The sequence below is a fragment of the Thrips palmi genome, unplaced genomic scaffold (assembly GCF_012932325.1).
Source record: "Thrips palmi isolate BJ-2018 unplaced genomic scaffold, TpBJ-2018v1 HiC_scaffold_4, whole genome shotgun sequence".
NCBI lineage: Eukaryota > Metazoa > Arthropoda > Insecta > Thysanoptera > Thripidae > Thrips > Thrips palmi.
In genome coordinates, this window is record NW_023144631.1 from 13,988,854 (window position 1) to 13,998,599 (window position 9,746).

Below are 9,746 nucleotides of genomic sequence, written 5' to 3' on the forward strand. Positions count from 1 at the left end.
GCGGAGGGCCACTGAGAGAAATAATGAAGATTGTGGCTGTTAAACCTAATGCCACTCTTCACTGTTTACCGAAAGAAGGTGTTTACCGTACCCTGGGATACAGTAGACACTGTGCCTGATGGAACGGCGTTCGCTGTATCCCGGAAACCTGCATCCACTGTACCTTGGAAACTGTTCAGACACGGCATTCAGTATAACCGTAAGATAAAGGCGAAATTCCAAAGTCACTGTAGGAACGTTTAACACTAGAAGCGCCGGGTTTTCGGATTACCGTAAAGCGCCGAGCGGGCCAATTTGACCCAAGGGCATTTTCGTCGTACGTGTCAACTGTTGAACCGCCATTTCGACTCAAAGGGAACCTAAAACGGATTAGTAGACCCTTAGCAAGTCTAAGGACAATATTTGGTGCACAGGGGTCTCAGGGGGGCGAGGTAGGCAACCCGCAAACCATGGTTTGCTGTTCTTAGTGTTTTCTACTGTGCCTTGTTGCCGAAACGTTATTGATGATAATAGATGGCATAATTGTAACCGCCTTGTGATCGAGATAGTGATTTTTAATGAAATTACTGAACCGTAGACCATTAAGACCTGGCCAAACCTTCAAAGCAGGGCATGCAAGGCATGCCCGGAAACCAGGATTCATAGCAACGGAGAAGCTCATAGTAAGGAGGATTGAGTGCTCGATTGAGTGTGTGATAAAAAGGCTGGAATGTAAGAGACATGTGTAAACACCCTCGGGTAGTCAATAAACTCGCCATAACCAGCAAGGCGCGAAGTGGGTTCTAATTTGCGTCCGTTCGTCAACTAGCATTCAGTGATCTGTCCTGACCAGTTTTGCGCCTGCTGTATCCCTGAGATGGGTTTCCGTGTCGTCCATCGTCCTGGCCGGCTTGTACAAACATCTAGGGAATGATTAGTTGCCGAACGAGTAAAAATTTATGGGGGCAAGTGAAATACCTTGAAACACTAGACACGAGAGCAACAAAGTGGACATCGGCATATTATTTATCTCTTTACGCATGAGTAAATGATGGAGTCCTTTGTCCCAAGGATTCGGGCTGAGCGTGCTATGAGTGCCACTGAAGGTAGACTAGCGCCTCAGTGTTCGAGAGACACCCGAAGGCGTTTAGAAGTCAATCGGGTTGCCCAAAATGCCGAAGACATTGGCAGTTTACGTCAAAGGAAGCTGCATGGTGTCTCCAGCCAGAAAATGCATTGCGGGTTGCCTACTTCGTTATAAACGCGGACCTAACGCATTCCTTATGACACGTAAGTTATTTTTAGTGGTGAAGAGTCTATGAGGCTCTCAAATATAATAACTAAAATATGACTTAAAACTACTGAATCTTAATGAATATGTATTTACAGACTCCTTCTTCTCCAAGAGTGTCTCAGTTCTTTGGTACAAGCTTTACATCAAATACATTGCCCTTCACATTCTGAGTGTTAGAGAATATATTTGGTTTTCTGACAATCACTTGATGGAGGAGAATTAGTGATTGGTATATCTTCTCCTCTGGTTCTTCATTCCGGAACATGTACTGTTCCAGGTCAAACAACCTGCAGATTGTGTTTAGCCTGACTGCTTGGCTGTCCTTCATATGGAGAATGAATTTTGCACATCCAAGAGGACGAAGAAAACTAAGTGCTATGTTGATGTGTGCACAAGCAAATGCCGCTACTGAATCTTTCAGCCGCCTAATGTTAAGGACGAATGGGGGCAGATGTATGTTAGGGCATTCAGACATGCAAGCCAGTAGTGCATCAATGCTCTTTTCATGTTTGGCTCTCAACAGTGTGATCATCTTTTCCTTGCCTGCTCCAGACTTAAGTACCAGGTGCAGTTGTCCCAAGCAAGTCATGTACTGATCATAATCAGTAATTCCCTGAGCTGCTGTTGGAGGAAGCTCTCACCTTCCTCCAACAGCAGATTGATCGGGCGATTTAGTGTGCTTCGGGTGGTACTAAACCTTATTCCCCCTGAAGTCACCCTATTCTAAGTAATAATATCTAATAGGTAACTAAACCATTCTTAATGCTATGAGGCTCTCAAATATAATAACTAAAATACGACTTAAAACTACTGAATCTTAATGAATATGTATTTACAGACTCCTTCTTCTCCAAGAGTGTCTCAGTTCTTTGGTACAAGCTTTACATCAAATACATTGCCCTTCACATTCTGAGTGTTAGAGAATATATTTGGTTTTCTGACAATCACTTGATGGAGGAGAATTGAAACCTGTGCTGTGCACACCGTCTCCCTTTTCTGGAAAGCCTGACTTTTTCTCGCTTTTTTCTTTAATTCCCCCACAGGTTTTTTAAAGTCTCCTCGGTTCTGTGGAATATCGTGGATAGGTTATTGAAATCTACCTGGAGGCGGCTCCAGGCCGCGTCCTTTTCGCCCCGCGTCAGAGCGTCAGTCTTCTTGTTTTCTATCACGGATTGACCTTAAGTTGAGTATCCTCGATTTGTCTTCAAATTTTCGTCTTCAAATTTCATATTTCAAACTTCTAATTCAAAAGGGGACGAACGTCTTCCTCACATGCCTGGCCCAGGCTCTTATGGATGTGATTGGCCAGTGGCCGATACCACCAAAAGCGTGACAGTGCAGTGCAAAATGTTTTTAAATGGTAAATGAAGAAACCTCTTTCTCTCCACCGACACGCTTCTGATTGTAAACTTCTGACTGTCCTAACCTCATCTGGTGCTCCTTCTTTTTTTATAGAAATTGTTTGAGTTGACTGGACACCAGCGCAAATTAAGCGCCCTCCAGACCCTTGTCAAGGGGAAATTGAGAGACTTGACCCCTGAAATGTACCGCCGCACTTTCTGTGGAAATAGAAAGCCTAGGGAAAGGGAGAGTCTCTTTTTCGGGTAATTTTAAGTCTTTTGTGAAAGTTCTGTGATTTTATGTCAACAATTCTCATGCAGTATGTCTAATGCTTGAAGCTTTTTCATGTCAAATACAGGGAGTACATGGTCGGAACGAAGTGGCGCCCACCGCGGAACACGCCCACTCCCACTCCAGCAGACGGGTGAAGCCCCAAAAAATTTCAAACCTTTTCAAAAGAAATACTCGAATTTGAAGACAAGCGAAAGTATTACGCGAGTGATGTGCAATATTTGAAGATCAAAGTTTCAAAATTGATATATGTGAACAAAAAGAAATTTAAGCCTGATGTTTAGCTTAATATCTAACACCTTTACAACAAGAAGACTCAACTTTGAACGAAAACGGAGGCACGTACTTCATTGAATTCATGCGAAATTTGAAGACCAGAATTTGAAGATTAAAATATTTGAATAACTATACCGTGAATTTGAAGATTATAGTTTGTAGTGGCAAAACTCGCAGGATTCGGGAGGATGGGTTTCAAAAATGGGAAAGCATGTTTCTGAAGAACAAAGTATAAAAACTATTTTTAATTAAATTTTTCTTCACGAAAAACAAAATTAAATATTTGGTGAAAACAAGTAGCTCAAACACTGAGCAAAGCCTTAGCAACAAACATGAAAACTAGGAAGACACAGGAAATATTGAGTACATATCACAACGCATAAACACTGACCACAGTTCACAGTCAAAAAATATCAAGGAACTTCAAACACTGAGCACACAACAGCATACCATTAGATTTAAGACAATGAAAAGAACAACACAAAAAGAAAGTATTTAAAAGAAATACATAAGAGGCAAACTATCACAGCAATTCACAGGCAAAGTTTGTTAGGAGACTAGACACAGTTGCATGACACAAGACAAAGGTTCAATAACACTTTCCTCTTAGCATTGGCGTTCCAAGTTCATTGTGGTTTTGTCCATGTGCAAGTAACTGTGAGCACATTAAGCAAACAAACTATGACTGCTGATGCTTTGAGGATTGCGAAATAAAATTTAAGAAAGTAATAGAATATAAAACCCTGACTTATACATTTGAATATAACATAAAAATAAAATGATAGTAGCCGTTTAAAAAACACAGGAATACATGTTAGCTCCAAGCCATTTTTGATAAACATGAGATTTATTTATGTTTCTTTCGCTTTGGCTCCTCGTCAGAAGAGTCACTTTCTGAAGAGGAACTCTCTTCAGAGCATGACTCATTCTTTTCAGTTGCTCCTTTCTTTGTTTCTTCTTCAAGCTAGTGGATAGCACAGCAATCAGATATTTCTTACGCTTGTCGTATAATTTTGCCTTCTTGCGCAGAAATTCCAGACGTTCTTCATGCTGGCGGTTCTTTCTCTTCGCCTCTTCTTGCAAAAACTTCAAGATGTCAACATTGCTTACTATCGTCAACAAATGTGAACAGAATTTACAAATAACCATCTTCTCTTCTTACGATTTTGTCCTTCAACGCAATTCCTCCCCTAAAGTTCCAGTTTCTTCTCGAATCTTTTCTGCTTGTCCCTCATTTGTCTCTTCTTTAAGTCTAAATATCTGTTCATCATTGTCAGGTTTTGGCCCGTCCCGTGTATTTTTTGTAAAAGGAAATGACGGAGGGACGGGCGTATAGTATGATGCAAGCTGTGCGTCCGTTCGCCTGTCCGAAGACTTCCCGTGGTCCGATCTTGACCAAATTTCACTCTCATCCCAGGAACGTGACATCACGTTAAAACGAATGTGACAAAATGTCACGTTCCTTTGAGCATTGTGTCACATTCGTTTGAATGTGAATACGCTCGTTTAGGGCTGATTCACATCCAAACAAACGTGACACAATGCTCAAACGAACGTGACATTTTGTCACATTCGTTTTAACGTGATGTCACGTTCCTGGGATGAGAGTGTTGGTATGCAGCCTCCTTGGGTGACCCTAAGGACCGACCGGCCGGCGGGCAGGGCGGCATGCGGCCTGGCGGGGTGTGGACTCGGCGGCCGGGACGGCCAGGGGCGTAGTCACTTGGTGGACCAGCCGGCGGTCGCCTGGCGAGCGGCGTGTTGTCACGTACCGGGTAGTGGTACTGGGCGAGGGGCGCAGGAGGAGCACTGTGCCGCGAGGGAGTGCTCGATCACCACCGATTGATGACACACCGCGCATGCACTGGCCACCATGCGTGCGGCCAAGCCGGGCGGGGCGACGACGTCAGCGATCAGCGTGTGGCTGTGGCGGTACTCCGCGGGGTGTTGGTCCGCGAACGCACAGCCGTTGCAGACGGGTTGTGGCGGCGAGCCCACCTTGTACCGGAGCCGGCAGGTGATGTGCTGCAGCACGTTGGGCTGCAAGTTTATATCGAACTGCGGCGGCGGGAACATAGCGCTGGCTGGCAGGACGGCTGGGTGACGGCGCAGAGGCGGCTGTGACGGCGGCGGGGTGCTGCGAGCAACTGACAGTCCGCTCTTGCACTTTTAGGGTCGCACCTTGAGGACCCAGGGTGCCGCTGGAGAGGGGGCGCTCCTGATAAGGTCCAGCGCGGGGGAGGAGGGGGAACTGCAACGCGCGGCGTGCAGCGCGCTGCACACGGACGCACACACACACCTTGCCAAAATGGCCACCACTTTGCACTGCACTTCTGAGACTACGCTAAGGCACGATAAATCTAACCTACACTAACACTAAAAACACACAGCACTAAACACTACTGTACAAGACACTGGGCCGTGACAGGTTTTGTCCGCTCAAAGCGCAACTCGCAAGGGTTGCGAGGCCAGTGTTCCGGTTGCGGCGGCGGGGCGCCGTCTACGGACACCAAGCTATAGTCCTTGAAGGAGCACGGGCCATAATCCCACATTTCTAGGATTAGGACACGCGGTCGAGTCGCGGGGTCGGCGGTCAGCTCCTGTATGGGCGCTAGGACGACTTTCGGGTCGTCCCAGCACTCCTCTACGACCACTGTGTCGGCGCGGTAGCGCCAGCGGCGTAGTTGGCCCAGGTCTAGTGGCCAGGCCCCGAGGGGGAAACGATTTCGGTTATCCGATGTACAGCAAATTGGTTAGAAATTTCGAAGTAATCCGGAGAAATTCTGAGATAATCCGGGGTAATCCGGGGAAATTCTGAGGTAATCCGGGGTAATCCGGCGCAATCCAATGGTAATCCTGGGAATTTTTCGATGTAATCCGGAGGTAATCCGCGGGTTATCCGGGGTTAATCCCTATCCGATGTACACAAAATTTCTCAGTCGTTTCCCCCTCGCCAGGCCCGGACGGTGGCGGTGCGCGTATCCACGCACCAGGCCTTTGAAAGAAGCTCCTGGAGCTGTTGCTGCTCCAGCCAGCAGTTTAGGCCCGGGAGGGCCTCGCCTCGGAGGACCGCCCCGTAGCGGTCTTCGGGTAGCGCTGTTGCGGGCCCCCGCGACTGGCAATCGGCGTGAGCCCGCCGCGACGCCCCGTATTGCTGACGCTAATAGAAAACCCTTCCAGCGGTTCCGATGCGGAGCGACAGGGAAGAGCAGCCGATGCACTGGCTCGCATCGGCCCGCTGGAGGGGACGGCGCGGCAGTCGCGTCCTAGACAATCAAGTGTAAGGTGCGTGTGGGGCCACCCCTGTAACCTAGCGAGACAATATAGCCACGATAAAACCAAGTTGGATCTAGCCTTGAGTTACCGAACATCACCACCGAAACATCTTGGTGCATCGGCGAGGGCCGCTGCACAAAGGGGCCCAGGCACGATGCTGCGATGAAGAAGGGAAGCCGGCATGTTGACGACGCGAAGGTGAACACGAGACTGACGCAATGCCAGAATCCTAGTTACGACTCAAGATCGCCGGAAAGTGCGCGGAGGGTGGGGAAAAAAATCATACCTCGGTACTGGGCGGGGCGAAGTGCGGGGGCGTGCGGGGGCGCCGAGGCTCGCCAATCCCAAGTGAGACGCATTTGTCCAAAAGCCTTTACGTCTCGGGCGGCGCACAGTGGGCCAGAAGACCGGTGGATGCGGTTGAAATCCCGGATGCGTTTTGAGCTCCAGAGTCGCTAAATGGGATTCGAACCGAACGTGTGACTTCACCAATGGTTGAACTGTACATTGTAACTTTTTTGAGATGTTTTTGAGTTGTAACTGGAATTAGAGAAACTCAGTCTTTCATTTGTAACAACCCCTGCCTTTGTGTGGCCTGGCTCTTACTTGCTTTTTTTTAGATCCCCCAAAGGTTTTTTAGAGTGTCCTCTGAACGATACTGAACGCTGCACATCGAGTTGAACTCATTGGCTAAGTTCGTCCATGCCTCTTTTCACCTCTTGTCAGAGCATCTGACTTCTTACGCTCAATCACGTGCTTGTATTTTGGCAACATCACATCTACGAAAGTTTGAATTTCTGAATTTGTGAAATTCGGAGCTCTTTTCTTTCTCTATTGCGAATCATTTGATGGCGAAGACATTGCTGCTGATGTTGATGCTTCTGTCTCGGTTTGCGCGGGATTTTGCTTTGTTTAGGAAAACAACTGTACACGGCCTCCTACGTTTCCTGCTTTCCTACGCACGGCATGCTGGATTCTCCCGAGAATGGCAACGTCGCACGGTTAGCTACCGGCCGACCCCCTACCCTGCGTGGTGAAACGCGCGCAGACCTACCGCCAGGGTAGAGACGGCTGGTAACTTACCAACTGGGCATCTACCCGACAGATAGCTCTAGTGTGGTGAAAGACGCCCTTAGTCTTTCATTTGTCAGCATGTCTATTCACTGCATGCACCACAGTCTACAATGCGCACATTTATCCATTTTCTAGTTTCAAACTAGTTCCAGTTTCTTCTCGAATCTTTTCTGCTCGTCCCTCATTTGTCTCTCCTTTAAGTCTAAATATCTGTTCATCATTGTCAGTTTTTTCTCCTTTGCTGCCACCTCCCTCTTCCTCAACTCCTTTAGCTCCTTCTGGTAGTCAGTGGCTGCCTCTCCCATCTTCGCCTGAGATTGTAGATGTTGGTAGAAGTTCTCCTTTAGCTCGATTTTGAGACAGCCACTTTTGACCCAGTCCCTCGGTTAGAAGCAGTCACCTGGGACTGGGTTGCTTCGGACGGTTGGTCTACGTTGTTGGGGGTGGGTAGGGGGCTAAGTGGAGCGGGAGGGTCGAGGGCTGGACCGGGAGGCCCCGCGGATGATCGGTGACTGCAGTGTCACTGCATCTATAGGCCTCCCATCCTTAGGTCCAAAATATACTGCAGCCGTTGCTCCAAGCTGCTCAGCTCCTTTGGGTCGTTGCCACTTTGACCGTTGCGATTCAACTTCCTCGACATTGTATTTTTGATGTTGGAGACTTTATTTTTGCACTGTTCGTAAATGACTAATGTCTGAAATATAATACAAGATATTAAAGTAATGCATGTGATAATTAAAATTCACTGCAATAGAAAGAGACATTATCTTACATCTGAAAAAGGGATAGCTTCTGGGCGTTGAGGTCGTCTCACTTTTATTGAAGGTTTCAGCCCTAAAGGCAACAGGCTTTTCTTCCTTTTGTGTTTTACGTTTGTCCTCTTCTTGAGTGAGTCTCTGCATTAGATTCTTTATGGTTTTATCTTGCTTCGGTGTTGAATACCATGCTGTACTGAAATGTCTAAATTTCTCTGGGAGTATAGTTAGTATTTTTGACATCACCATGTTTCCAGAGATTTCTTCTTCTAACGCTTTCAACTGGAAAACTGTGTGCTAAAGTCTATGTCTTTAATGGGGCCCATGGGTATCTTGAGTCGGTTTGAAGGCACTTTCCAGTAAGCTGGTTTATCCGTGACTGAGGTGAGGAGAGCCTGCTCCCTGAGATGAAGAACCGCAAAGAGGAGCGCAGCCACATGAGAGCAGCATTCCCCCAAACCAGCCATGCAGGTGCAATGACCGGTTTCCACAATCCCAGCCTTGTAGAGAATAACCCAGGACTGCCCAAGTTCTTTTCTGTTTTTGTATGACGGAGTCACCTACAAAAATGAAAATAAAAGGGATCAATAGAAACCACATCAGAATAAGGTGGGCAAAACAAAGACAAGGTGAATGAATGGGTACTTACGTTGCCTCTAACGATGCAATAGTCGCCTATTCGGCGTAACTCCAGCCCACTTATTTTGTCACTGGCTACAAAGTTTTCGGAAAGCATAGACTTATTGGCAGAAAACTGTTTTAGCGTGTAAAAACGTAAAAACTAGTTTTCTCCACAAGATATTACTGAATGTGATTAAAGGTTATCGGAGGGGCACCACTTATCACTTGAAAAGACAGTTTTCAAGAAGTATGGATCTACTCCTCTGATGCACTTCACTTTCAAGTCATAACGGTGCTTTACGGCACTTTACAATTTACCATAATACTCCGATTTTAACATTCTGATACACGTTTCTTAACGCAAACAAACTAACTCATCCCTCCATTCAACAACCAACACCGACAAATTTACAAAGCTAAATTGATGTGTCATGCGCTGATCGTTACATGAATTGTCCTTTGACGATTATCCTGCAAACTATTTACAATTAAACTAAATTAAACTTAACCTAAATTATTTGAAAATTACTGGTTGTTTCCCTCGCCGCCGGGCCTTCTGCTATCTAATATTGCCTGCGCCTCCTCACTGAAGATCCACGGCTGAGGGATTTTCCTCGCCTGCTCCTTGGGAAGCTCCCTCTTGGATATCCAACGCCCCATCTTGGACCAGAGGAGCTTCTCATCGGGGCAGACGCACCGACTTGAACTGACGATTTTCTTCACTGAAGCTGAAAGGGAAAATGAGATGCGTTAAACAAAGGGCGACTCAGCATCATTGATTTGCATTCACTGCGTGGGAACACTTACCTTCCAAAACCTTAAGTGAAGTAGGGTAGGCC

At 46.7% G+C, this 9,746-nt stretch overlaps 1 protein-coding gene across 1 annotated transcript in view; it reads right to left on the reverse strand.

The window, feature by feature from the left end:
• Positions 1-342, reverse strand: part of LOC117649897 (RNA polymerase II degradation factor 1-like) — a 10,550-nt gene extending 10,208 nt beyond the window's left edge. Inside the window, exons 1-2 of the mRNA XM_034393081.1 lie at positions 272-342; positions 70-171 (exon numbers count right to left, since the gene is read on the reverse strand). Coding sequence (XP_034248972.1) covers positions 70-171; positions 272-342 — 173 coding nt within the window. The remainder of the gene's footprint in view (positions 1-69; positions 172-271) is intronic.
• Between the last annotated feature and the right edge of the window lie 9,404 nt (positions 343-9,746).